The following is a 24,288-nucleotide window of genomic DNA, read 5'->3' on the forward strand; positions in this document are numbered from 1 at the left end:
TTCCCCTCACACATACTCTGTCTCTAACATGGGCGGATTATCTCCTCAAAGCATTTCTTTTTTATATTTGAGAGCTTAATTGCTGATGTACTATCTATATTTATTTGGAAGAATGATATTAGATTAACTTATATCAGTCCACAGTGAGTATACTCTCAAATTAATATAGAGTCCTAGCAACAGATATGGCTATAATAATTTCAGATTTCTGATAAAATGCAATGGCTCAGTGTGCCTCTCTTACTTAGTTTGCAGGGCTAAAGGTAGATTGGATAAAATGGCTGTTAAAACAACATCACTCTTCTTCACGTACATGATCTGTTTACCAGGACCTGGCTGGTAAATTTGCTGACAGGGGATTTGACTTTGTAGCACAAAGGTAGGTGGTAAAGATACTTTTCACAGAAATGCTTCAGAAAATTTCCATTCATTTAAATATGTGTCCGTTTCCTGTAAGAGGAGCTGAAGTGGTATACCACAGAATAAAAACGAATGCAGATTATGCAGGATGGAAAACAAATCATTGCAGTCTTTGGGGGGAAATAGTTAACGAATGCAACAGGCACTGGCACATGTCATTAGCTGAGTATAATGGTGGTCTGGACGTGTTTGAACGTCAGAGGGCAGTTTGTGTATGTTGTGCTGTCGTTGCTCTGTGGTGCTTACTCTTTCTCCTGTTATGCTCAGCTAAGTGCTCTATCCCACGTCACCATCTGCCACAGCAGTCCAGTGATAAACAAATTACAGCATGTGCAGTGTCTTGTCTTGATGCAGCTGAGATATAATATCCCCAGTCAGTTAAGTTTCTGGAATCACGTATTAAAGGGCGCACTCGTGCTCTTCTGAGGCGTGCTTTTCAAAGAAACCGTGGTCTCTTTGGTATTTAAAGATTTGCGTCTTCCGCTTTCTTTGTCTTGATGGGGAAAGATTTTAGCTCACAGACGCTTACATTCTCCTAAAAGCTTTTTGAAAGCAATATCTGAGCTTGGACGATGTGTTTGATTTCCTCACTCTCCAGTGCGCTAAGTGGAACTGATGCCGCTCCTCATGGTGTTTGCATTGTATTTTGCTACATCAGTGAAATGTGTTCTTGCACCCCCTCTTTCTCTCAGGGCTCTGCCTCTCCAGTGCTCATCCCGACCCTGCCAATACAGCCCTCATGTCTGCTGTCATTTCCCGGCATCGACCTCTCTTTCTACCGGTCCGTTATTACTGAAAGTCCTGTGGTGTTTGACGACCCCCACCAGATCGTTCTTGAATAGACAGCTACTTCTTCTTCACTTTAAACTCTATTTTCTGTTCCCTCCATCTTCTTCTTAAGTTGTACCACAGCTGCTCTCTTTACCTAGTTATTTTCTCTTCTTTATAATGTTCTTTTAATGGAATCACAGAACATTGCTTCTATCACCTTGAGACTTTTCAATCTTGTATTATTTTTCTCCTCAGCATTTTTGTAATGAGATTTCCGCCCATGCAGAGCAATGGAGTACAGAGTTATTAAGAGAGCGAGTATTGTGTTTGGCATTAGTTTCATTGAAATACATTACACTGCCTGCTAATATAGCCCCCCCCCCCCCCCCCCACCCCACCCCACCCCACCCCTCCCAGCTGCCATTAGTAGACCAAAGATGGGGGGGATGCAAAGCCCCTCTTAAACACACTACGTGGGATAATGAAATCCTGATGTTCATTAATGAAACTCAATTAATAGAAAGAAGGAAGTGGAGGCAGATGAGGAGGAGGACAAGAAGGAGAGGAGAAGGAGGAGAACAAAGTGCGTCTCCCCACCGACATTCATAAGGAGAGACATTAAGGGGGATTCAGCACAGCCCCCACAAAAAAGGCTTTATTTGACTTCTTTCTTTGGGACTTGCTGAGCTTATTAAAATGCTTAATAGGTTCCATTAACTTCTAACACACACAAGTCTCATACAAGCTGGGAGGGGCGCATGGTAAGCATGGGTGGGGGTAGGTGTGGGGAGGGGTGGTGGGCAAAGAGAGGTGAATTTTCGTAGAGGAAGGAGGGCAATTACAGAGGGATTTGGGGTATTGTCCAAAAAATCCACAATATATTTAGGTTTATTCAGCGTGAAAATACAGCCTCAGGCACTCATAGTGGCTTCCTATTATGTTTTGGAATGAGGGAGACTTTTTTTTGTTGTGCAGCACTGCGAGGTTGTGTTTGTGAATACTATGTGTGTGTGTGTCTGTCTTTCTTTCTGTATGTATACTACCTGTGGGTTTGTACTGTATATGTCAGAGTGACAGAGACGGGGAAATCAGAGAACTTGTTTATGTTCTGCAGGATGCAGTAACACACGTACAGATGCACAAGAGCACGCACTTCTTAGCTTTCAGCTTTTCGGCGGCAGTGTTTACTCTCTCATCCTGTAGCTGAAACTAGGTGAACTAATCTACACCCCCACCACCACCACCACCACCACCACCAGCAGCAGCAGCAGCAGCAGCACATCACACTTCTAATAGGCTGTCACCCAGCTCTCCATCCTTTCGACGAGCTGCCACCACGCTGGCCAGCGGTCTCGTTTGCAGTGGAATAGCTTCCAGGCGTTGGAGACAGCATCACAACTCAGCCACACGTCATTCAAAACTAAAATGTAACCTCTGCTCCTCTTGTCCAGAAACTGCAGGAAAATTCTGTATTTGCATGTGAAAAACAAAGAGAGAGAAGTCTCCCTCTTTCTCAATTAAATGAGACCGAGAGAATGACTGACACTTGTTCTTCTCACAGTGACTAAACTGTCAGCTGTTGTAACCTCCCCTGGCTCAGACAATCCCCCTGGGACTTCTCCGGTCCCAGACTCTTGCTTATGGCCCTCAAACACGACTTAACGCAATTATCTTCATAATAGTCATAATCTCCCTTTAGGTCCATTCAGAGCCTGAATAGGTATAATCATCCCATGCACTATTTAGCTCTGAGGAGACAGAAGCCTTCTAGCTTGTCTGTAATACCTGGCTGCTTCGATTCCTGCTAATCCCCGGTTCAGCACAGTGCGCTGTAAGGCCCCTCCATCATACAGTACACACCAGAGTAATCACAGTAATTTCCTGCTACGTTAAGAGGGTCATTTTTTTTCAATGCATTGCCATTTAAATTGGCACCACACATGTGCAAGCTGCCGGGGGCACTTTACCGCGGCATCTTAACTTGTGATTAGTTTGTGTTGTAGCTACGCTGGAGCTAGCCACTGATAATGGTGCGGACCAAAAGCTGGCTGGTGGAAAAACCCATTTCCAGTCCAAAGCAGTTTGGCATTGGTGTTTCTTCATGCAGCATTTTTAATTCTTTCTGCATGCAAGCTTGTGCAACAGTCAAATGAACAAGGCGAAAGAGCAAAACAGAAGCGTATTCACAAGATGAGGTGGGAGCTTGTTGTTGCTATTCACCTCAGGTGGTTGTCCACACGAGCTGCACAGAACTAACCCTTTCATCTGTGCTTCATGCTCATTAACCATTCCCACCTGGCTGTTTGGTATTCTGTCTTTTTTTTTTTAAGTCTAACTTCTGTTTCTTTAGTGTTCCATGATAGTGCTAATGAGGCAGAGGGGGGATGTGTGTCTGGCGTTCAGAGAGAGATATGAACGGGAATCATAAAAGAGGTGTACACAGCCCTCTTGTGTGCTCTGTGGTAGAAATAGTCGAGAGGTCATTGCACACTTGTGTGTTTTCATGCCCAATCAAGCCCAGCAGCAAGCTGTACCTCCATGTGTGATTGACTGGGAAGGCAAAGGAGGTAGGGGAGGAAGAAGCGGGGAAATGAGAGGAGAGGAGATCGTTTTGGCTGTGATCAGGCGTTACCTGGCTGTGACAGCACTCGTCTCTCTCAACAGCTGAGGCTTGTCACAGCTGCTGATGTCCCACTGTGTTCAACCACACGTGAACACACACACACACACACACAGACGCACAGACACACACACACACACGTTCACTCACACTTACATTCATGCATACTCAATCACACACTCTTTTTAACATGTGCATGCACACAAACCATGCACACACAGATGCCCCTTTTCTCTGCTCTGTTCTGTTGTGCTCACTCACTGTGGCCGCACTGTTGCAGGCAGTACAAAAGCAAAACCAAGGGCAGGATGCACCCACCCAGGATCCTAAGATAACCTCCCCGAAGCATTGCCTCATGAATTATGGAACTCTTGTATTATCTAAAAGAGTTCAATTTAGTTTTTTCTGCTTTTTTATGTAATTTCAGAACGGAGTCTGTTGCAGAGAAGATGCTTACAAACTGGTTCGCCTTCCTCCTTCACAAATTCCTCAAGGTTAGTACACCAAGTAATGAAAAATGAATCATGTTACTAAATAAAAAGTGTGATTGCATATTATCAGATGTTTACAGTATGTGGACTTGTAGGTGTTTTCAGTTCAGCAGATTTTTGTGTTTATGCAGTGACGTTCTCTCATGTGTGAATCTGTGGGTTTGTCTGTCTGTGTGTGTGTGTGTGTGTGTGCTCACAGGAGTGTGCCGGGGAGCCTCTGTTCATGCTGTACTGCGCCATCAAGCAGCAGATGGAAAAGGGGCCCATCGACGCCATCACTGGAGAGGCCCGCTACTCCCTGAGTGAAGACAAGCTCATCCGCCAGCAGATTGAGTACAAAACCCTGGTACGTCACACTCCGCAAGGCACACAAGGAGTTCGCACTGAGGCTCGCAGACATATAAACACACAGGTGGAACCATAACAGACATACTGTACAGTACAGGCAGGCACAAAGACCCACATTCATTTTTTTAGTAATAGACTACCAGGGACACATGCAGTTTCTTAACTTGACTTTTTTGTATTTATTCATTTTTTTGATCACAAGCCATTTTAAGATGGCATAGCTGTGCCTGCTATGTCGGGTTTCCTCCTTTCTATATGGGAAGAAGATTAACTAATGATGCCACAGGCTCCAGTGTTGGTCCAACATCAGGGTAGGTGGCCATGGAGATAGGAACACACCAGACAGCCCCCATCTACACACACACACAGAGAAAAAAAAACGCTCACACAGCCAGCATGTGACATGACAATGGTCTGATTGCTCCGACTGGGAATTTGGCTCATTACGTGCTAATACCCCGGCAGAGCTGGAAATTGGTGTCCCGCCGAAGGTGTGAAATTAGATTTTGGGTTGCCAGCAAGAGCGGAAATGGTTTCTCAAAGCTCCTGCCATGCTCCAAGGAGACTCTAATGAGGGCGAAGCCACAAGCTGGACCCACGTCTAGGCAGACAGGACACCTCTAGCTTCTTCCTCTGGTCCTTCATTTCTGTCCCTGATTTTTCTGTCTTATTTTCTCTCCTGTTCTCCCCACCTGTACAATCCAGATCTTAAACTGTGTGAACCCGGACAATGAAAACAGTCCAGAGATTCCAGTGAAGGTGCTGAACTGCGACACCATCACCCAAGTGAAGGAGAAGATACTAGACGCCGTTTACAAGAACATGCCTTACTCTCAGCGGCCACGTGCTGTCGACATGGACCTCGGTATGGTTCAGCGCAATGACGCACTTCCACCCGTGCATGCACGCGCATACACACACACACACACACGCACACACACAATCCAGACAGTCACAGATGCAGTTGGTAGGTGCAAAGTCATTCACACCCACAGATTAACGTATCAGTGAGAGAAAACCTAGCCATGTGTACAGATTATCAGTGCATTAGTGTGATAAAAGCTGTGTTCCAACAGCCCAGCCAGCCAGCCAGCCTCAGTGTGCTGCTGCCAGGCCTTCTATCAAACTGACTGACAGTGTGTGGTGCATCCCTCTGTCTGGCTGCTTTCACTGCCTGGTGGTGCCAATAAGACACAGTAGATCGACATAGAGGAGTGTGTATGTCTTTGTGTGTGTGTGTATGTGTGTGTGTGTGTGTGTGTTTGTGTCTGTGACGTGGCTGTCTGGCTGACCCAGGTAAGAGCTGACAGACGGGCTCGCCAGCCTCACACTGGGCTACACTCCCACGCAGTCTGCCACTTCCATCCTTGCCTGTCCATACCTTGCCTCCTAGTTCCCGTCCCTCTCATTTTCTCTTACTTCACATGGGCGGAGTGAACAAAAGCCCCCCCACCCTCGGCTCACTGCAAACCAGCACGTCGTCCATCGCTGCACAGTATTGCCCTGTCCTCTCTCTTGCTCTCATCTGTCCATTTCTCACCCTTTCACATATGCCTTGAAAATAATTGAATCTATGCATCTGCATGAAAGTCTCTGTATACGTGTATGTTTTTTTTTTTTTTTTTTTACTTTAGAGCGTAGGTTTCAGGAGGAAGTGGCACCAGGCAGGGATGTCATGTGGTCACACGACAGAGGCACAAAGTAATAAAACCCAGTCAACAGAGGAGAAAATCAATGATCGCTCCCAGCATGAGAACCACAATGGCTGTCCACTTCCCCCGTCAACAGCCTTATTATCATTTCATTACCCCCCAACAAGCCGTCAGCCACTGCCCTCCTATTTTTTTCTTTTGAAAGGAGGTGATTTTCTCATAGTTCGCTCTTTTCTTGTCGTGTGTACTCTCCTCTTCTTTCTTGAACCTGACCGGCCCACTGCTGTGTATGCTAATAGCGCGCCATTTCTGCAACACGAATACCAATTAAAGCGTGCAGCCTGCCTGCATATACATCTTGAAATTGTTCGTGTGTAATGTTTAATTAAGATGCGTGTCAATCCACGCCTGTGAAAGGAGTATGCACGCAGAGAGCCGCACAAGAACGCCGGCTGCTGATATCTCCTCATTTGGGTAACGTCTGAGGAGAACTCTCTTTGGGAGTCATGTCGGTTGACTGAAAGGCAAATGAGGTTTGAAAAGAGGTGTTTTTAGAGTTTCTTTTGTGAAATAAGGAGGTTGTTGTTATTTTAGCGCAGTTCACTGTGGCGCTGCAAGGTAACTGCTTCTGCAGGCAAGTATTACGTGCTACTCGCATGATGATTCAAAGCAGATGTGCGCCTTGAACACATGTATATGTCAGACACTAAACCGCTCCACTGAAAGCATCATAAGTGTCATTCTGAGTGGCTCACATTGATGTATACCTTGCATATGCACTTGTGTATAATTCAATGTGTTTGTTTGGTTGTTAATCTCCTCAGAGTGGCGCCAGGGGCGAATGGCTCGTGTGGTATTGCAGGATGAAGACATCACCACCAAGATAGAAAATGACTGGAAGAGACTCAATACTCTCATGCACTACCAGGTAAATATACACAGATGCTTTAGTGTAATGTTTAATTAACTAAGTCTCAAACTTCCTGTTTTTTATCAAGAAAGGTTTCATTCCAGTTCAATTTCTGCTGTGGCTTTTATTATGGAAATTGCAGCACATACCTTGCCAAACTTTGAAGTTTCCTGCTCTTGACTCTTAGGCAGCCAATTTTCAGCTCCTCATTTGCATGCCCTTGCCTGGTGTAATCCAAGTGACAGAATAGAGGACAATTACTGTACAGGTGGCAGAAGAGATGAACCCTCAGCATCTCAGCCGACACTTCTCCCTCCTCCCTGGAGAGCTGAAGCTGCTCCAGTCAGGAGGATAGCATCTCTCTCTTTCTCTTGCTCTCTGCCCCGTTGACTTCTGTGCCTGCAACAATTAGTCCCGCTGTGATTGCCTGCTTCTGTCTCTTCACATGTAGAAACCTCAATTCACACCCCACAGTTTTAGAGCCCACACATGCTTACCTGTTGCACCCTGTTTAACAGATAGGAAAGTAGCGAGCTCAAGAGGAAGAAAACCGAGAACAAGTTCTGCATTTTTCATGAGAATTTATGGGCTGTTGAACTTGTTAATGGAAGGCGAAGACCAAAAGGCAGCGAAATAAAGCTTAAGAGAAATAATGAAGAGGAATAAAGGGAATAAAGAAGTAACATGCAAGGCAGAAAGAGAAAGCGGCCATCTTCAGAGGTCATGGATTTTTCTCGCAGCACATGCTCAGCCAGATCTCATTAGTCAGCCAAGGTGGACCATCTGCTTAAAGACTGCACAAGGCTCCATTCTGGGCTACCTGGTCAAGAGCAGAGGCTGAGGTTGAGATGCAGCTGCGGCTGCATCAGTGGCGCCAGGATATACATCGCTATCTATAAGCGTAAAATAGGGACAAGGTCTGGCGAGGCTCAAGCCCTCACGCTGGGAGGTCACTCTGAACCCCTGCCCCGGTAGAACAAGTAGAATAATTTAACAGATGTAGGAGTCATTAGAGGAAGGGACACATCGTAATGTCCTTCATACAGGACTTGGCCCCATGCAGCTTCTTTCCCCTTTGTCTTCCCTCCATTGTCAACCCCCTTTCTGTTCTCACCTTCATCGTGTCCACTTTCTCAAATATTTCTCTCTACATTTCTGCCTTGTTTACATTTTTTTAATACCCATTACATATCTTTTTTTGTTCGCGCCCACTGACGGGCAATGAGCATTCTTACTGCCTCCATTTTCTCCTTTCTCCCTTTCTTCTTCTTGTGGTCTGAGTACCTCTACTTCTCTGGTCTCTGCAGTGCTTTAATCCTTGATGAAGCGCTGCATTATGTTTGCTTCCACACCATAATGGGCTTCTCTGTTGTTTTTTGCAATTCCTCGCGCCACAGTCTGGCCTGCCATCGTTAGCCAAGGGAGACGCTACAGGGTACACAGTAGCACGCGTGTGGCCGCTTCACTTATTCGCTCGCTCAATAGCAGATCTAAGGACTTCTATTGATCACAGATCTGAGGGTCCCTGTGTAGAACGTAAGGCCCGACACTGTGCAACTTCAGAGGACATGCCGGCGGGCTGCAAGGCTACACGGGGAAGAGGAAATGAAGGAGAAAGAGAATGAGCGTGAAGGAATAGGGCATTGGTAGGAGGAGAGATGAGAGTAGGATGTAACAACATAGGCACTTGTGCATCGTTACTATTGTGATGAGCTGGCAATGGCCCCTGTGTGTGAGCTTGTGTGTGCTTGTGTGACACACCGTGCCATTGCATTGGCAGCTGCGACAGCACATCTGGCTGCCTATCACAACAAGAGAGCACAGCTCATTAGGCCCCAGAGTGAGAGAAAAGCTAAAGAAAAAAAAATGAGAAGAGGCAAATGGGAAATATGGAAAAGGGGGTCTGAAATATGCAGAGTGAGACTGAGCGTCACCTTGAGTCTTTGCTAATTCTTCCATAGCAGAGACACAGGGACCAGACAGAGGCATTAAAATTCATAGGACTTACAGCATCCCAAGAAACCCCATTGGCTATTTACTCTGCCACATGGGAAATAATGGTTTACATAACCTGGATATGGAAATGCACACCTTCCCAGCTCCCTGCTACACCAAAATTAAAAACATAAATGCACACATATAAAATTAGTTTAGAATCGTTATTCAACACCTTTGCATTTGCAGTCAGGGGACTCAACTCCCATCCTCCCACCCCGCTCTCTCTGTTTCTGTATTTTTTTTCCCCCTCACAAAGATAAAGATAGAAGTAGATAGAAGCACTTTTGAATATGCACACAATGCATGTGCACATACCCACATTGCACAGACAAACACAGGAGCTGAGATAAAGATTTATGAGATCGTAGAGTTTTTTTTTGGCTGATTGCTGATTTGGATCTTTTTGTTGTTTAATCTCCCACCCTCACAAAAGAAAGTGTTTCTTCTCCACCTCCCCCGTCTCTGTCATCTTGAGACCTGGTAGCATTAACCATGCGCCTGCTGTATAGTATCAGTAAGCAGGTATCCAAACGAGCTGCACAGCCACATGAATCAAGACAGCTTACAGACTTGAGTCGCTCTGGAGAGAGGGCAGCATTAGCAATTCTCATAAACAGGACATCAGTGCGAACTCAAGTTGTCAGACTGCTGAGGTTATTTATGATGATTCAAATTGCAAACAGCTCCATGCCGAATTAACCGGGGCTCTGTGCGAGTCATTACATTGATGATGTTTGACAAAGTGTTGATTTATGACAGGTGGATTTTTTTTTCCATCATTTTAATATTTGTTTGCCACATTCATTTGCGGGGACACATGGGCAGTGTATGTGTTTAGTCTGGAATATTACTCCTCATGTGCAGATAAGTGACAGTAAAGGGCAGGCTGCGCCCTCTTTCACTTTGGCTGAGACTGCGTCAAAATAAAAAGTGAAGTCAGTTTGGAAACTTCCATCCCCTGCTGCCCGGTGACCTCTGCCTGTCCTCTTCACTGCGGTGAAGGAACGGGGAGAGCAGACACTGATGACCACACCAGGAGCGCCTGCCAGCTAGATCCTGTTACCCACCTTGCAGACATCACTTGGGGCATTTTGGGCTATTTTCAACAGACCCAGACACAACAGATACCACTACATTTCTATCTGTTCATTAATCTAGTGCTGTGGCTGTCTTGGCTCACTGGTCCCTGTTGTAATGCTGAATACAAATCTCGAACCGGTGGGAATGTGAAGGTTTTTAGGAGGAAGAATATTTTCTGAGAACTATTTTAACAAATGGTGTTTTCCACTGAAGAGAAGAGACGTATTTTATCAATCTTGTGTTGCTGCTGCACCCTGAGTAATATAACCAATAGCAGCAGGCAATGACACATTTCACTGACTAATGCCCAGCTTAAATTGCAATTGAAATAGCAGAAGATTGGCACATAACTCTTCAGACGATTCCTTGTGTCCCCCCCAGAGAGAGTTATATTCACGCATAATAGCCCATCTCATTTTTCATCATTCCTGACGAGAAGTGCACAAATGCACAGGTTGTGTGTTTCCAAGCTGCCGGGCAGAGTCTACAGGTGTGATAAGCATCATGATCTTAGGGCATGAGTCCAAGAGAGATGGGACACCAAAGGGAAAGAGGGTAGGACCGGGGCTGTGGGATATGTGGTGAGGGCTGAGAGAAGAAAGATAGAGGCTGACCACACTTTGCTGTCTGGCCAGCTCTGTACTGTCTAATGGAAGGTCTTATCACATGCAGGGCCCACAGCCCTTATCACACCTGCCCACTATCAGCCCCACACTGGATTATCCCTGAAGGGCGAATCTGCACACCTTCAATCATTTACTCTATCACAAGGACCCATCTCTGCTGTAGCCTCTCTGTCAGCCATAAAAAGCAGAGAGAAAGAGAGAGAGAGAGATGGAGGGAGGCGTATAGGGAAAGGGGGGACAGAGAAGCTATTTCATGCTCCCCAGAGAAAATGTATTACAGGAAAAGCAGTGGAAACTTCACGCAAGTCCACGCTGTTGGTGTATTAGAGTTGGTCCGTGCATCGTCAGCCAAGAGGAGGCTATAGGATGGAGGGAAATTTGTTGTAGAAAAGCAGAGAGAAATTAGAAGGAGGTGAGTAGAAAGAGAGAGAGATGGGTCAAAGATTTCGGTCGGGGGTGGGGGGTGGGGGTCAGGAAGACCATTTTTCATTTCCCTCCAAGAGGCCGGGGTGCCAGAGCTGCGTCTTTAAGAGGATTCCTACAGATATCATTCCCAGTTTCAAGTGTCTCTCCACTGCGGCCAGCGGAGGCCAGATGGCAACTCGAACTAATAACACAGCCGTGATTAGTTTGGAAAGAGTTGGATAAAAGGGTGAGGACGACACTGAGGGAGGATGAGAGGCGGTAGGCTCTCCAGAGCACAGAGACACTCCCATACCCAACATCCACTAGCTTATTTTCAAACAAGGGGTGGAAAAGAGCCCTTTCCCACTACGGAAAGTGAAAAGAGGAATTTTCTGTTTTTCTATAGATTCTTTGAGGTATTCCTTTCGGAGCCTGGCATTTGCCTTTTGTTTATTTCTGCACTGGAGGCTCATCAGTTTTTCTTCACTGGGTCTAAAGCAGAAATCCCTCCTCAGGGTGGGCTGTAAATGCCAGCCAACAAGCTGTTTGTTGTTTTGGCTTTTTAGAGAAGAATCACAGGTTTTGTTTGCTGTGTTTTGTATTTCCTCTAAAATGTGAAGTTTTGGTGCACTGGCATGTTAGTTATAGTTAAATTGCTGTTTCAGATTAATCACGTTACACTGTCAGATGCATGAAACATCGCTGGTAAGAAAAAAATTCGATTTTTAAACCATCCATTCGCGTCACTTTTTCTCAGCTTGTCTGAAGTGACTGGAGCACATCTTACAGGGCCAAGAGACCTTTGTAAATATAAACCGCAGAGGGGGGGAAAGGATGAACCTCACTGTCTGTCTCTTATTCATGACACACCACCTTTTACACAGCCTCTTCTCTCCATCGTTCTTTTTGACTCCGTGCTCGTCTAATGCTATTATTATACCTGCGTATCCCATTTTCAAAAAAGGACGTGAAGTGTACATGAGATGAGACATTCAGCATTCTAGTCTCTGTCTCTCTCTCTTTCTGGGAGCCTCTCTTTCGCTTTTCCTCTCCTTCTCTTCCACTCCCTCTTAGCATCTTACCCCAGTTCCAAAGCTTACATCATGTGTCTAATGTTTGTGAAGGGGATGACAGTGACAGTCATGTTGAGTACAGCGATCATGCAGCCACAGCACTCTGCTCTGCTGAAAAAAAAAGCCACGGGGCTGTGGTAGAGAACAGCAGGGAGCATAGATATGACAGGAAGGGATGGGTTGTGTAAGGGTTTCGGATATGTTTAACTTTTGGGGTTATTCACTAAGAGTCTTACATTCCCTCATGTCCTGTGCTGTAACAAAACGTTTTTCGCTAGTTAACAGAATAAACACCCATACTCTGCTCTAATTAAAATATGGAAATCACCAAAACATTATGATACCAGCAGATTCATTTTGTGTTTGTATCACACAGGTATCCGACCGCTGTGTTGTCGCTTTGGTGCCCAAACAGACCTCATCATACAACATCCCCTCCTCAGCCAGCATATCCCGCACTTCCATCAGCAGATATGGTGAGTCAGTAGAGCAGATTGCTCTTTTCATACCCCTGTTGTGGCTTTGTCAGAGACTCCATTGATTGCAAAATGCCATGCAGCATATGTATTAGGCAATTATGAATGTATTTGCAGGCTTATTCAGCAGCTAATTACATGCAAATGTAATCCTATTGCTCTTGTTGCTGCACAGACACATCAAAATGTTTTTAATGTGAGTTGTTTCAGATGTGAACAAAGCCAGTTCACTCTCCCCAAAGCAATGGCCAGCTCTGGTTGGAGCTGCTCTTCTTTTTTGCTGCAGAGTTTTGGGGCTTTTTTTTTGCAACATTTTTGTCTCTCCAACTGCTGCAGTTTGCTTTACAGTTCAGGTGCCAACTCTGTTGGATAGTGCAAGAATGGAAAGACTAGAGAGAGAAAAGGGGACAGATATAGCCATAATATTAATATGATGACGATGCATTCTGTGCAGGACATAATGGCTCGCTAATTGCCTGCACACTTGCACCCACGCATGCATACGTGCAGCACCTACACACACATGTCTGCATGCGTGCATGCACACACGTACTTCAGATGTGCTTGTAGCTTGTGCTGCTGGGTGACAAATTTGGTTCTATGCCAGACACACACATCAGCACCAGGCTACTTGCGACTGCTAATTATTCTGTGTGAATGATACTTCACACAAACAGAAAAAGATAAGTAAGCATGGCCAATTATCAGAATTGGGAATAGAGAGTGAACACTGCCTTTAAACTGCCTAACACTAAGCTAACAGCATCCTTATCCCCCCAATCAATTACAAGTCTTAGTCTTAGAATGGGATACCTGTGGATGCTAAGCACCAGAAATATCTTCTGTATTTGTACAGTAAGATAATGTGGAGTGACATTCGCAACATAACTAGTGAAGATTATCTATGATTACCTTTGGAGGATTTCAGCGCACTTAATCATTACTCTCTTATGAACGGATGATGGAGGATCAAAGTAATGCCGGCAAGTGTAACTATCGATAAAACAACACGGAGGAACCATTGTCTTCAGTATGTTGTTATTTTAATATTGTAGCTTGTCTTTTGCTTATGTTCTACACCCAGATAGTTGTTACATGGAATTACTCAAATATTTTAGTCACAAGGGATAGATCTGTCATGAAATTGCAATGAGCTGCTGAGAGGCTCTCGCATTCTTCTCTGTGTCTTTTTTGTGCGAGTTCTCATGCACTAGAGTTGGACGTGCGTGGCATAGGAAGCAGAGGCTCTGCTGGCATGTGCCCGTCCCTCATCAATCATGGGCTGGCACAGCTGCACCTCGACACCTGCTGATGGATTCATACCAATTTAACGTTCAGCACTTAGCATCTTGACTCAATTTACACCGTCGGCAACCCCCCATAGCTATAAAAATCAGAACTCACTCCCCTACTGCCGGGCTGTGTCCACGAGCCGGGGGCTGCAGCGGCGGAGGGAAGGGCTGCGGGTCACTGCTTAGTGTTGGAGAAAAGGCAGAGGGTGCAGAAAGGATGAAGGGGATGAGGAAACGGCAAAGCAGTAAAAACCAGTTACTGGCTTTAGATGGGATTTGGAACCTCGATCCACTCAACCCCCCACCCCCACCCCCCCACCCAACAGAAGCCTGGTCCCTAGTGGCCTGTCCAGCTGTGCAGATTGGTCTTATTTGAAAGGTGTAAGTGGCTGTGTTGGCAGCAAAAAGCTTTGTTGTTTAGCTCGGCCTTTGAAGCCAGGTCAGAGAGATCCTCATTGAGATCCTCACATCCTGAATCTCTAGAGATCCAGCTACCAGGAGTAGATGCCGGCTAATTAGGGAAACTGAAACCAGCATCATTCAGTCTGAATGAAGAGCAAGGAGGCACGAGAGCAGAGACAAGGAGGATGTATGGATGAAGGAGGGTGGCTACGGTGCTTAACAAATTAGGGATCTTTTGATGCATTGATTAGAGTGTGACAGGGACGTTTTCAACATGACGTTGGTACAATGTGGCAGGGAAGAGCCAATTATGAGTGCTTTTAAGAAGAGCCAGGCATAAGCATGTCTCAGTCAGTGAGGCAGGGATTATATAAAGAGGGGAAAGGAAGAGAAAATGAGTCAGTGTAGGAAAAGGAAAAGAGAAAACAAATATCAAACAATTCATGACAGAGCGAGAAAGAATCAGGGAATAAATATGTAACATTTTGTACTTCTGTTCTGCACACTGTATGTAGTCAGACATACGGGGTGGTAAGGTTTTGTTTTCACCCATCTTGTGTGTCATCGAGGATTCCAGTTTCAAGAGGGCCACTACTAATCAATGCGACGCCGGGAACCACAACTTCCCCTTCCTTTCATTACTTTGCTGCTCTATGAAATTATCCGCCACTACAATTTCCTTTACAGCAAGGCTTGGAGCGGGACGGGAGCACCGAAGATTTGGCTTTGTAATGAGTTACAAAGGAGACATGAAAATGAGTGAGAGGCTGTGTGTGTGTATGTGGGTGTGCTGTTGTAGGTGGCAGCGCATGCTTAATTTACATAATGCTGCATCGCAGGGACGCTTTTAGTAATCCCAGGCATTTGTAGGTTTACAGTCCCTTTTTTCCTCTTTCCTGGACAGACTCTTCGTTCCGCTACACGGGCAGTCCCGACAGCCTCCGTTCACGTGCTCCTATGATCACCCCCGATCTAGAAAGTGGTGTGAAGGTGTGGCACCTGGTGAAGAACCACGAACATGGAGACCAGAAGGAAGGAGACCGTGGTAGCAAGATGGTCTCTGAGATTTATCTGACCAGGCTGCTAGCTACCAAGGTACGTCCATTACATTAAGTATAGCACAAACCCATAACATTAGATATTAGGGCATGCTCAGTTATCTTAGATTTCTAATGACATTGCTGCATTCAGGCTGTGTTTTTTTGTGGTCAAGTGGTGTCTCTAATTGCCAGTGAATTGCCAGAAGAATAATCTCTGTGTGATCTCCTTCTTCCAGGGCACACTACAAAAGTTTGTCGATGATCTATTTGAGACGTTGTTCAGTACGGTTCATCGAGGGAGCTCTCTTCCCCTCGCCATCAAATACATGTTTGACTTCCTGGATGAGCAGGCAGACAAACACGGCATTCATGACACAGATGTACGTCACACGTGGAAAAGCAACTGGTAAGAGCCCTTTTTTAAAGGCACAAGAGTATCATTTACCAAGGCATAACTGCTCTGATGTCACATATCTATTTTCGGTCTTGTAACGCTCAACCTGCCTGATCTCAATTCACCAACTCAGTGAGATAAATTCTGGCATGTCTTGCTTATTCTCTTTGTCTCCATCTTCCAGCCTTCCGTTGCGTTTTTGGGTGAACGTGATCAAGAACCCGCAGTTTGTATTTGACATCCATAAGAGCAGCATCACGGACGCCTGTCTGTCTGTAGTAGCGCAGACCTTTATGGATTCTTGCTCCACTTCAGAGCACCGCCTGGGCAAAGACTCCCCGTCCAATAAGCTTCTCTACGCTAAAGATATCCCCAATTACAAGAGCTGGGTAGAGAGGTAGGAGCCGATGCACTTGCTTTACACACCATTCTGAATCCCCTCTGTCACATCCTTTTTATATCCTCTTACAATAAAAACTGGGATCTTTGTGGAAAATTGATTCATAATTCTCTTTCTTCTTGCCTACACTTCTCAACCACTTTCTGTAAAAGCCTTTTGCAAATCACTGTTACCAGACATGCATTGTTAGCGAAAGTCGTCAGAAATTGGACTATATCAAGTATTTAGGTCTCAGCTGAGCTATTAGATTCACTCAGTGAGTGTGTGTGAGTGATGCCAAGTGCTGCCGCTCCTCTGCGTCCGACAGGTACTACGCTGACATCAACCGGCTGCCGGCCATTAGCGACCAGGACATGAATGCCTATTTGGCAGAACAGGCCAGACTCCACTCCACAGAGTTCAACATGCTCAGCGCTCTCAATGAGATCTACTCTTACGTCAGCAAGTACAGTGAGGAGGTAAGTGATATTTGCATAGGTGCATGTACGGCACTCGGATATAAAGGCCTAACGTGAGTTTGTCGGCATTTATAAAGACCAGCCGGCTTGCCTCACATCTGCAGAGCCACCAGCAGTGAGCCCTTCTCCTCGATGTATGGATATTTGCAGGAGAAATCGCATAAACGGTGGAAGGAAAAATGATAAATGTGCATTCTGCAGTAATCATTAGGCTTCGTGGAATTTATGAGGGCCAGTTTTGTACAAAAAAAAAAAAATCCTGAGCAGGCACAAATAGCGCAAGGGTGTTTAAAAGAAAGGAATGCAAAAGAAATGTGTCAAAGCTAGATAACTACTAGTCAGAGAGAAAATGAGAGCTAAATGAACACAACATATGGCACCAAACAAAGAGAGGACGAGATATCGTCTCTCACTCACCTTTTTTCATTTAATGACCCCTATTGCATTCACACTATAAATTCCTACAAATGACTTATATTATAATTTGGCCTACAGTGTAACAGATTTCCTCAGCTAGACTTGATCTGTGCCCTCATTAAATGTTGTAGAATATAGTTACTTCGCCACTGAGTATTTCTGTGGAGCATAATTTCTTTTCTGAGCTTGGTGATCTCAGATAAATCCCTCCTCTGAGCTACAATCTGAGCTCCTTCCCTTGCAAATTTTACCTGGAGGGCAGTCCCAGGCGCTGATTGCGTAATGAGCTGCCGCCTTAGTAAATCAGCCGCTAATTACAGGCAGATTGCAAGTGCAAATTGAACAAAAGGCGTGCCGCACATTTGCCCCACACTTTAATGTACATATATCTTGCCCTTGGTGTTCCCAGACTGTTCATAACTGGCAAAGGTTAGTGAGGTCAGCTCAGTCTTCAGTAGACTCCCCCAAAGCCCAGAGGTCTAGTGAGACCTGAGCTTAACAAGGCAGTGTGTCTGATCTGTAGAGTAGAAAGTGAATGTCTACAAGCTCTCAGCATGCCGCTCTGTCCTTTTCCTGTGCTGAGTTAGAGTGGGCTATCTGTTATATAGTGCTCTCATGAGCAGAATCATCAACACACACTCACATGCATACTGTCAGATCACAGGAAGTGAAGAAAAGGAGGGAGGAACATGGGGAAGGAAGAGAGAGAGCATTAATGGAGACATTCTGCCTCTAATGTCAGCTCCTCCTCTGGGAAGCATTAGCCTGACCTTTATGTTGGATCACAGTATCTCTCTCTTTCTCTCTCTCTCGTATTTTCTCTCTCCCTCCTTCCTTTACATTCAATTTCTTTTTACCCATTATCCAGTCAGTTTCCCCTTTGCTCTCCATGAATCTCATATACTCACTTTTGCTGCCTCTGCAGCTGTAGCTGTCTGATGCACGCATGCATAGAGACATATGCAAACACACTCGTTTTGCACACATACACTTTACACGTGTACCCCATCACTCCCGCAGTATCTGCTGTCTCCCAGAGAGCAGTGCGTAAAAACCTCATCTGGCACTGTTAACGGCCTCACAATGGGCTGTGTGTCGGGCTAACCAGGCCAGAGCTGCAGAGCTGCTTCTTAAATGGATTTGGTAGTGGGAGCTGCACCTGCATACAGTGCTACAGATTAATAATAGATTGCTATCGGGTCTGATGAGGAGGAAACGCTCTGCCTGTAGCTGCCAGCCTTTAAGAGCACTTAAGCCGATGAGTGGAAGATGGTAGGTGGGCAGACAGCTACTGTGTTCTGCAACAGGACAGGCAGCAAACAAAGGTTTGCCATGCTATGCAAAAAAAAAAAAAAAGAGAGAACAAGAATGTTGCTGACACGTTTTCCCGACAACAAATAGTCAGTGAGCCTTTGCTCATAAAAGGTGGTCGTGCTATCAAACCTACAGAAAGCAAAGCAAACCAAAAACCAGCAAAATGACATGTTAATGCATTATGAAAATAAAGATAGTACTGAGTTGTGCATAAGTTGAGTTAGTTTTATTATTTATGTCTTTATTATTTATCTCTTACCACAGAATATTTTAAATTACATAATGCATGAGAAACGTCAATTCATTATTTTGTCTTAATTATCAATTATTCAGTCAAACACTGCATTCAAGTTTAGTGTAGTTTGATGTGAAATGGTAGCAAACAGACACACAGCAGCAAAGCAGAAAGCATGAGCTCAAAATAAAGGCTGCAGCGTTTGGATACAGAGATCCCTATCAAAGGTGATGAAGACGTGACCCATATTGTATTATTTTCTGCTGTTTTATATTCATATTAAAGGCCTTTGCCATGTGTGTTGGTGTCACTTTGACATAGATACATCCTGACAAGGCAGACACGAGATGAGAGAGCGCAGAGGGGAGCCTGACTGAATCCCCTTTGAACCAGACTTGACAAATGCCAAATTTACAAGAAATGGGCTCAGAAGATAAAACGGGGGAGGCTAATACACAAATATTTCTCGATGTCGTCAAAGACAAAGGCAGTGATGTAATCCTTTTCTTTTGCTTTCATGTGCTGTCCATATATAAACCTGAAAGAAAGGCCTCTACTCCGCTGAGAAACACCATATTTTCCCATAAATGTCATCAGATCTAGTTCTATAAATGGATCATAACCATCTAGGATGGAGTCACGCCATGTGTTTTTTATGGACGTATTTGAACACACAGTATTTTTTTTCTGGACAGATCACCGCAGCGCTGGAGCAGGATGAACAGGCGAGGAAACAGAGGTTGGCCTACAAGGTGGAGCAGCTCATCTCGGCCATGTCCCTCGAGAGCTGAGAGTGACCCCTCGCGAAAGAGAGAGAGAACGAGAGAGACAGGACCACTATCTCTACAGGGCCTCTCAAAAAGGTCCCGCATCACTTACCTCTCATCATGGGAGCTAGCACCATGAGCCAGACCTGGGACCTCTCTGTATCCACAGCCGTACAGACACACAACTGCTTTAGTTTGTAATTCTCTCACCTCCTTCCATGACGGCACCAGCTAAGGGCCCACGCTAAGGGACTAAGATAGAGGCCCTGCAGCTGGAGCTGATAATGGCATAAGGAAGGAGTATCGGCAGAAAAGGCAACAACATGGCTTGTATTTATTTATTTTTGTTTGTTTCTTTATTCTCAAAGGATATTTTCTCCCAGTTTTACAGGAAATTATATGTTGTGTGGACGTGTGTGTGTGTGTGTGTGGGTGTGCACGCGTGTGTGTTTGTGTCATGCTGAAGAAGACTCCTGCAGGACTGTGAGAGCAAATGGAGAAACAGATTTATTCTCTACTCAGAACGTCAGAAACTCACATGCGAGTGCGAAAACGGAGACGGTGGGGGGAGGGAGGGGTGGCGGGGGGTTGGGAGGCGAGAAGCAGATGAGCAGATCTCATGCTGGACAGCTGAGTTTGCATCCAGATTTCTAAGATTTTATTTTTGTACTTGTACATTTGAATATCATCCGTTGCAGTTGAAATATCCACCCAGGATCCCTGTAAGCGTTGTTGTATAAAGACATAAAGAGTGTAACATTACCACCGGGGGAAGTTTGCTAGCGAAACAGCCCATGGTCCACGTCCTCTCTCACTCCTTCCCTCCTCGGGCTGATGCTTCACGTGACACGGACAAAGCCTCTGCTCTGTATCCAATCAGAAGTGTACAGGAAAACATGAAACTTGTGCTCGTCGTCCACGAGCCGACGGAACTCCGCTTGCGGTGGTCACAGTTCAGCCAGCATGCTTGCACCTAAACTGAGGATGACGGAGATGAAGTCTGTAGTGTATTTAGGAGATGACCTCAAATCAGCATCACTCTGGTGTCCAAGGCTTTTTTCCAGCAGTTAGGTCATCTGTGTATGTACCAGTTGATACTTGCCAATCAGTGTATGTGAATGTACAAATGTTTTTTTTTTGTTTTTTTTATTTGTTTGTTTGTTTGTATGTCTATTTGAGTTTTGCAAACAGAAAGGGGCTCAGTTGAACTGCGCTCCATAGATATTTGCAGTAGCTCGTCAAGTGAACAGCTCCATTTGTCCGTCCTGGCCCCGGCCCATCCAACTGCGTCCCGAACATTATTTACCCTAAACCACTTTTCTGCTAGAGGAGAGTGCATATCGTCTGCACTGTGGCTGTCACTGCTGCGACTCCGCTGCTCGTACAGCACAGTGTGTACAGCTAGCGGCTAGTAGAGACCAGACAAGAGCAGAAATTGGTTTCTGTAGGCGAAAACTCTCCATTATATAACCACAGTTTGTATCTCTTTGGGAACTTGATCAACTTTATGTGTACTCTGCATGCATGCTATCACACATCAGATGTGTTCTTAAGGGTCCATCTTTGTTTTTATCAAGTGCCAATGCGTCGTGCCAGCTCTAGTTGGCCAGTTGGGATGTTAGCTGATGGGAGACCTTACCTGACCGCCACCCGTGTCCTCGCACAGACAATAAGAAGCCGAGCTGCGTGGGTCTAGTTTGACCAAGTGCCAAAAGATCCTGTTGTTTCAAATCGTTCACTAATGTGTCAAAAATCGGTTTATGCTTTACAGAGGGAGCAGAGCTCTCACGTTGGAGTGCAGAGCCGGTTCAAGTGGAAGCTTACATAACTGGAATGGTGAGTTTTTGATAAAAAAAACTCATTAAAGGTACGAAACATAAGTGGGAGAAAATAGATCTGGGGATGAGGAACGCAACATGAAAGTACACACACACACACACACACGCGTTTCATGTTATGCGGGTGCGTCTCCAGACTTAAACCAAAACGTCACAAGCTAAAAGGCTGATGTAACCTTCTAACCTTCTAGCTGGATGACAACAAACTGTAGATTCTGTCTTCTGGATAGATGATTTCATTTTCTTCCAAGATACATGTTTGCTTGTTGTTTACATCAAGTACTTGAAAACTGGTAGTATTGAAGGTTTGCACAGTGTACTGCAATAGTGTGTGCTGAGAGCATGACAAACACCAGTAGTGGGTGAAAGGTGCTTCTTTTCTCCGTGGCCTTAGATACCCACCTGCTTTGTGTTCCTGATCTTGTTTGTCCTCGACTCGGGCACACTCCTTTCCGTGCTTCGGAGCCCAATGGTTTTTCAGTTCTGGCCCTGGCCCTGGCACTCTGCTGAGAACTGTCTTAGCAAGATAAAGTAAAAGGAAAAGGTGAAGAGGGTACGGCCCGGCTCAGGCAGACATTGCCTCGCTCAGCATTCGGCTCGCCTGAGCTATTTGAAGAGAAGTGTCGAGAAATGAGGAGAGAGGGAGAGGTAGAAAGAGAGAGAACCCCTTTAGCTCTAGTTTCCTGCTCCGGCTTTGAAGCTGCTCTTTGATCTGAGTCAGTTGTGTGCACAGTGTGATCAGGAGATGGAAAGAAAAAGAAAAAAAAAAAAGAACATCAAACTAACAGGCAAGGAGAAATGTAGGATGAGGTGATGATTGACGTGCTATTACTCTGTCCGACCAGCGGGGGCAGAAGTGGGAGAGAGAATAGTTTGTTCCCTCATTTGAAAAAGCACCTCCTCACTGCCCAGCCCCTAAAACATCTATAGGTACACAGTGGTGCACATATACAGTACATACACAGGACGTAAAGCTTCTTCCTTTTGATTAAGGTGTCTTCCCAATTTCAGCGAATAGAATTGTATCCTCCTCATACCTCACATTGCTTGTATGGAGTAATGCTTTTTATCATTTTAACAGGACCTAAATGCCTTTTCCTTTTTGCAATGGATGAAATGTATGTTTATTAGAGTCTTTCCAGCTCTTTAGATGAGCTCCCCTGTATTCAGAATTGTGACACACGTATTCAGAGGCACGCAAATTGGCTGAGAGTGGATTAGATTTTTTCTCTCAGAGATCATTTATATCAGGATGTTTCCTTTAGTCTTGTGTGAGATGTTTTGCATGCATTCTAATTCATGCTTTAGTTCTGCCTTGTATTCCATATTGATCCACGCCGTCATTAGCCTAACTGCAATTCTTCCCGAAAAGTCCATGTGTACGCGTCTTAAATCACAGCTGAATGCACCTTTTTTTTGTGAAAGAGATTTTTTTTTTTTTTTTTGTTACTAGATAAAGTTTGTTTCCATGCTGTACACTCACTTCTGGGAAAATCTTAATTCAGTTTGAACTGAGAAGAGAAAAGTCTGTTTACTCTTTCTGCAGCGCAGAATCCCATTTGACTGCCAGTTGTGTGAAATATGGATAGATGCTCTTAGACACAACCTCATTTCAGCTCAAGCTGATTGCTAATTGAAGATGCTTTGTGCACTTTTTTGCTCTCAGTGTAACGTGTTGCCGAAGAGATGGTGTTGTGGTTTTGACTGGCACTTGTCATTCCTTATACAAAACAAAGCATTTAATCAGCTTTTATTTATATATTTTTTTATTATTATTCTTTTTGCTTTATGGCATCGGACAGAGGAATTAAAATCCAGATCAATGTATTACTCTCAAGTCAAAATATCACCAACTATAAAATGAGTATCCTTCCATTTTAAACACATTGTAAACAAACCCTTTGTAGACACTGGAGTTCTGTAAAATAGTAATTACTGGCAATGATGATGATGACGATGATGATGATAATAATAATGGCTGTCTGTTCTTGTTTTATAAAAGTGTTGTGAAAATTGTAAGAAACTTAAAGTATTTAAAAAAGGTTGTTCTCTTGTTTTTTTAATTTGCTTTGGTTTTGTTATGATAATATATTATTGTGTACCTATTGTAAATATGAAGCACACCTATTTTGCAAGCCAAGGATTCACTTTGTACTGTTGTTATATATAAATAAACTTTGCTGGTTAAAAATTGCATAGAGCCAAAATCTGCATTCATGTCTTTTTGTTGAGCGACCTGCCAATTTCGGCAAATACAGGGAATCATAAATTCCCCCCAGAACGAGAGTTCCTGAAATGCTTTGGGTGATGTAAATAGGAAGCATAGTAGTGCCGTAGATTCAGTGGGCTCCAACGTAGCTTAAGCCCCTTTTTCTTGCCTACATTTTGTTGGCACCATTACAGCTATGCCGAATTAGCTATTAGCAGTTCTTGTTTGCAGTGTCCCCATGTACAGACAGACAACTCTCACCGGATTCCTTTGATACTGAAGAAAACATAAAAATTTGGTGATTTTCAGGGAAGATCTTGGACTTTGGCCTATAAGGAACGTTTTCTCTCAATCATTTCTAAGTGGATTAATGGACGTTCATACCCGACGGCCATCGGAGATGAGTATATCCTCGGGAAGTATAAGTCATCTTGAATATAAAAATATATGCATCATATCTGTTATGTTATGACTCCACCAAGGAATATAATTTGAAAACCTCTGTCTTAAGGTGATGCCAGTTTTGGCCACTGTCGGGCACATTCCCGTGGGCGCCAGGGAGACACTGGCCATCTCTCTCCCACCCCCTGTAGCTCCGGGTTCATCCCGAGATCCTGTATTTCCCACTCACTTCCTGACTAGCAGCTAAAAG

The 24,288-nt window shown here is 44.7% G+C and overlaps 1 protein-coding gene across 1 annotated transcript in view; it reads left to right on the forward strand.

Moving 5' to 3' along the window:
- plxna2 (plexin A2) overlaps positions 1-19,620 on the forward strand; it is a 141,269-nt gene extending 121,649 nt beyond the window's left edge. Inside the window, exons 22-31 of the mRNA XM_070838899.1 lie at positions 4,239-4,305; positions 4,502-4,648; positions 5,356-5,515; positions 7,127-7,230; positions 12,771-12,870; positions 15,469-15,659; positions 15,841-16,010; positions 16,183-16,395; positions 16,706-16,856; positions 19,518-19,620. Coding sequence (XP_070695000.1) covers positions 4,239-4,305; positions 4,502-4,648; positions 5,356-5,515; positions 7,127-7,230; positions 12,771-12,870; positions 15,469-15,659; positions 15,841-16,010; positions 16,183-16,395; positions 16,706-16,856; positions 19,518-19,613 — 1,399 coding nt within the window. The 3' untranslated portion in view covers positions 19,614-19,620. The remainder of the gene's footprint in view (positions 1-4,238; positions 4,306-4,501; positions 4,649-5,355; positions 5,516-7,126; positions 7,231-12,770; positions 12,871-15,468; positions 15,660-15,840; positions 16,011-16,182; positions 16,396-16,705; positions 16,857-19,517) is intronic.
- Positions 19,621-24,288: the final 4,668 nt, after the last annotated feature.

The sequence above is a fragment of the Pempheris klunzingeri genome, chromosome 11 (assembly GCF_042242105.1).
Source record: "Pempheris klunzingeri isolate RE-2024b chromosome 11, fPemKlu1.hap1, whole genome shotgun sequence".
NCBI lineage: Eukaryota > Metazoa > Chordata > Actinopteri > Acropomatiformes > Pempheridae > Pempheris > Pempheris klunzingeri.